Source organism: Ascidia mentula, chromosome 6 (assembly GCF_947561715.1).
Source record: "Ascidia mentula chromosome 6, kaAscMent1.1, whole genome shotgun sequence".
Taxonomy (NCBI): domain Eukaryota; kingdom Metazoa; phylum Chordata; class Ascidiacea; order Phlebobranchia; family Ascidiidae; genus Ascidia; species Ascidia mentula.
Genome location: NC_138571.1, coordinates 18,299,297 through 18,303,789, shown reverse-complemented (window position 1 = coordinate 18,303,789; position 4,493 = coordinate 18,299,297). Strand labels below are relative to the sequence as shown.

The 4,493-nt window shown below is 36.4% G+C and overlaps 1 protein-coding gene across 1 annotated transcript; it reads right to left on the bottom strand.

Moving 5' to 3' along the window:
• Positions 1-202: 202 nt before the first annotated feature.
• On the bottom strand, positions 203-2,190 carry LOC145905792 (sodium/bile acid cotransporter 5-like). The gene has a single exon (XM_082993080.1). The coding sequence runs from the start codon at positions 2,153-2,155 to the stop codon at positions 782-784; it is 1,374 nt and encodes a 457-aa protein (XP_082849206.1). The 5' UTR covers positions 2,156-2,190; the 3' UTR covers positions 203-781.
• Positions 2,191-4,493: the final 2,303 nt, after the last annotated feature.

Sequence of the window (4,493 nt, the reverse complement as noted above, 5' to 3'; positions counted from 1 at the left end):
CAATGTTTTATGGCAATAGAAACCTTGTGAAGTTTTGTCGAAACTACTAAAAGGACAAAAATGCTGTTGCCACTGGTTTCTTTCTTTACATGCTTCTAAATCTAACCATATGTTCAATTAAACCCATATGTAAAAATATGGCAACATGTTGCCTGTTTTGTCTTTATGTCTAACAACACAATAGTTCACACTCAAGCTTTAAAATTTATTCTGCATTATAGCTCTCGTTTTTAAATTTAAAAACATAAGAACAAACAATATACAACAGTGCAATAACAACAACACAACACACACAACCAGTGGGAACAAAAAATGTGTACTCGTATGCTGATGTGTTGTAAAGAAATTCAACACCTGCTGCTAAAAGGAACCAGATGAACAGTGTAAAGTGTGCATAGTATGCCACAAAGAGCAGTGATTAATTAGATTTCCCCATGGGAACTTTTTAGAAATGTAATCATCATAAAAATAAATATGCATGAGTAAAAGTTTTCGTAAAACTTAAACATAAATCAGGCTTCGGTTGCAGACACTGTGACACTAGTAAACTTGGAAAAAAAATTGTGAGGCAAGATACTGGCCAGGAACCACATGATAAGTACTTTCAACTTAGTTACATAAGAAATTTACAACAGTATCAACGATTAGCTCCAAAAATTTTAACAACAACGTTTTAGACTAAACCTTCAGACAAACATACAAAGAAAATCTGATTCCAATGTGAAAAGCACTGATTTAAATAAAAATGTGATAAAACTGCAATTTAAAACAAACAAAATGATCACAGCTCACTCGATGAGTGAGGCAAAAACATTTCAGTTTCTAATGGGTCGCCATTATCCTCTTTCTCAGGTGGCACAGATGTAAAACACTTTTTCATGGCATGAATAAAGTACCACAACATTGCAACAACAACTTGGCCGACAGTAATCATTATGATAAGAATTGAAGCCAGATCGGCCTGGGGTTGTGGAAATGATAATTCGATCACAGCAATGCCAAGCACAGTGTTTTTAAGGCCACTTTCCAGGGCTACTGCTTTTGTTAAAGGCCATTTCATGCATGTCAATTTACAAAGGAAAATAGCAATGCACATACCAAAAAGAGGCACAAGAATAGCTATAATGTAGCCAACTTTTGGTCCATACACAACATACTTGGATGTAACAATGGCAACAACAAGGCCAGCAAAAATGAGAAACAAACTCAACGGTTTTATCACAGTAATAAGTTTTTTTGCCAGGTGTGGTTTTTTCTGTCTCAAAATCATTCCAACAGATATGGGTGTGGCAATAGCAAGCAACATGAGAAGTATTTTAATGTAAGGAATAACAATGTTGTTGGGTATGTGGACGAAATAGCTGTAGAATCCTATCACAACGGGCATGGCTACCATTGCAAATAATGTTGAAATCAGGCTTGCTGTGATTGCTAGCGTGATGTCTCCGTCCACCAAAAAACTGAAAACATATCCTCCACCACCTCCAGGACATACTGCAGATACTAAGAGGGCTAATGCAAGTACCTGATCTAGTTGAAAAAGTGATCCCAATCCAACTGCCGTCAAAGGTAATAAAACAAACTGTGTCAGAAGGCACAGTGCTAGTTCGATCGGCTGTGTGATGATCCTTTTCAACATGTCCACTTCAATTTTGGCCCCAAATGCACATTTGTTGATAAGAATCAAAGGGCCCATGAGAAAAACTGCAAGTTCGTCAAACAAGGTTATCCTTCTCAGCACATGTAGGGAGAGTTCCCCAACATTATAAAAGGACGAAGTTGACGAACCATTTACAAACAAGATGTTGAAATTTGTAATCCCCAAGTGTCCACCTTTAATCTGGAACTGAGCCATGCCGTTAACACAATCAACATTGGAGCCCACTAGTGAGTTATTGTTCAACCATATTCCCCCAATACTGATATCTTCAGTTTTAACCACAACATGATGATTGGAGTGCACGCTTGATTTCAACAATTCTGAACAGTTGTATGCAAAGTGTGTGAGTTCATCTTCATATACTTCGACAACAAACTTGTTTTTGGAAGTGGTATTATTAATGCAGCTTAGATTTTTTGTTTGGTCTTCATCACACTTTGCTGTTCCAAACAAGTACAGCACTGCCAGCAACAAATTAATTACCATTGAAGTCATTAAAATTACAGCATGTGACTACTAACTTTTGTACACAAACTAGAACAACAGTGTTAAATTTAAATAAAAAATATACTTAATAGTCACTGTTAACAGGGGTAAGTAATTACAAAGCGCTTGAATAGGTATATAGTCGACATCCCTAATGTTAACCCGAAATTTGAGAAACAATCAATTTTCACAACTGTCTGTAATAAACACTGAAACTACGTTATCGTTTCTTTATTTAAGCGAGGTAAACACCACAAGAAATTCTATCACATTAAGCGCCAAAAAGAAATTAACTTTTTGACTGAAACTCGAGTGACTACGAATACGAGCACAATACAATCATAAACAAAAAAATATCTGTACCGATACAGAGAAAAGATTTTAACATGTGCTGCCGCCTGTGGTCAATCTATAATTTACCCGGTTCCTCATTTTGTAAAACCACACTGAAATGTTTCTGTGAATTACGCTTCTTACGTTACATTTGCAAACCAAAAGAAGCCGGAAACAATTAATTTACCATTATTATAAAAAAATTAAATTACAGCAGCAGTTGCTTCCATAAGAAATATAAACCCACCATGATACGCATGAGAGATTTTCGCGGGTGTGTTTTTTATACGTATGCCGTAATAAACTTTTATCAGTGGCAACCTTGCATCATGGTTCCAACCTTTCCAAAAAAATTACAACAATTAAAATTTTTTTTTTGTTCTCAGTCTGTCAGTCAAAAGACAGAGATTTAACCGCTTGGTTCTTTTGGCGAAGATAACACAAGTATATGATTGGCAAAAAACATGCAGCGATAAATCGTTTGCACTAATGTGTTTACATTAAAAATAATGCGGGATTGCGTTTATTCGCTTGTTATTGTGATCTACTGTGCCATATGTTATTAGGCGCTTAAAACCGACACTGAAACTAATCACCCAGCCGTGAAAACGGGCTTACATCGAACAAACCTACTGGTCATAAATATTTAATACGAAGTGCGTTACATTCCTACATACGTGTTAGAACGACTAATCTGCAAATGAGGAAATACATTTTCCATTTTTGTTTAGTTTCTGAGTTAAGTTTTCATCAAACGTCCTTTAACACATTGGTAAAAAAGGCATAAAAGACAACATGGTTGTTTATGTCATGTTGTTTAATCATTTGACTACAAAAGATCAATACATCCTATTCGTAGACTGGTCTTTTGTTCTTTCTTGAGTCATTTTATTTTTAAAAACTGGGAACTGTATTTATGGCGTTTTTCATTGTAACCAAAATTACCAGGACTGGGTTGTGAGTCATGTACACTCAGCTATTCTTATAAGTTATTGAGGCATGAATATCCGTTTCGTACCACAGGTGAACCTCTGATGATCATTTTTGGCTTTACTCCACTGCGGTCAACAGTTCGACTTGTTCAGGAAATGCTTTCGAACTTTGTTTTCGTATTGCTGTGTACAACCTTAATAAAGATTGCATCCAGTCAATGCCAATCACCACAAAGCTCGGTGACGCCTAGAAAGTGGAGGGTTGGGGCAAACGCAGACCGAAGTGAAAATGGATATTATTTTGTAGGGAGTCGTTATAGGTCTGCTAAATGTTATGATTTTCACCAGTGTTCGTTTATCTGTGTCAGAGATGCAAGGTAAAGTTCAATATTGTGTTGCTGTTGCTGCCATTGGGCATATTGTATTTTAGTTAATATGTTTTTTGGGCACAATTAAACGTATACTTTTATTCACCTGCTATTCAATTACGCTTTATCAGGGTAGATTACTCTGAGAAGAACAGATAAATTCAACAAAGCTGAATAGATCGTATAAACAACATGACGTAACTTTCGATATAATTGTCCTAACGCCATGTTCCTAAAATGCTTTGGTTTATTTTTCAAACCACACAATGCTGGAAGTACGTGGCCTGTACTAACTTCCTTCAAGAACACAACTTACGGCTTTGTAAATCTTTGAGACAAATAATAATTGACAAATGACAATCACAATTGTAGATACAATCCAAACATTTGCGAAACTAATTTCAGAGCGGTGATACGATATAGGCTATAATGTTGAGAACGTATAGGCCCCTATGTTGTTTGTCTTTACTCCCAATACATTTCCAAACCGAACAAATATTGTTTGAAAGGTGCAAGTCGTTCAACTACCTCGGTGACATCGAAATATGTGAGTTGAATGCGGATGATCGTTCATCACTCGTTGGTGGCCGACCTACATGGGTATTGCTGGACGGTAAATGGTTACAACAAGATCATGGTCTTGTGCAAAAAGAACACTCGACTTACTGCAATCGCGACTGCTTTGAAAACGTTCTTCCAGAGGTAAGGCTGTAT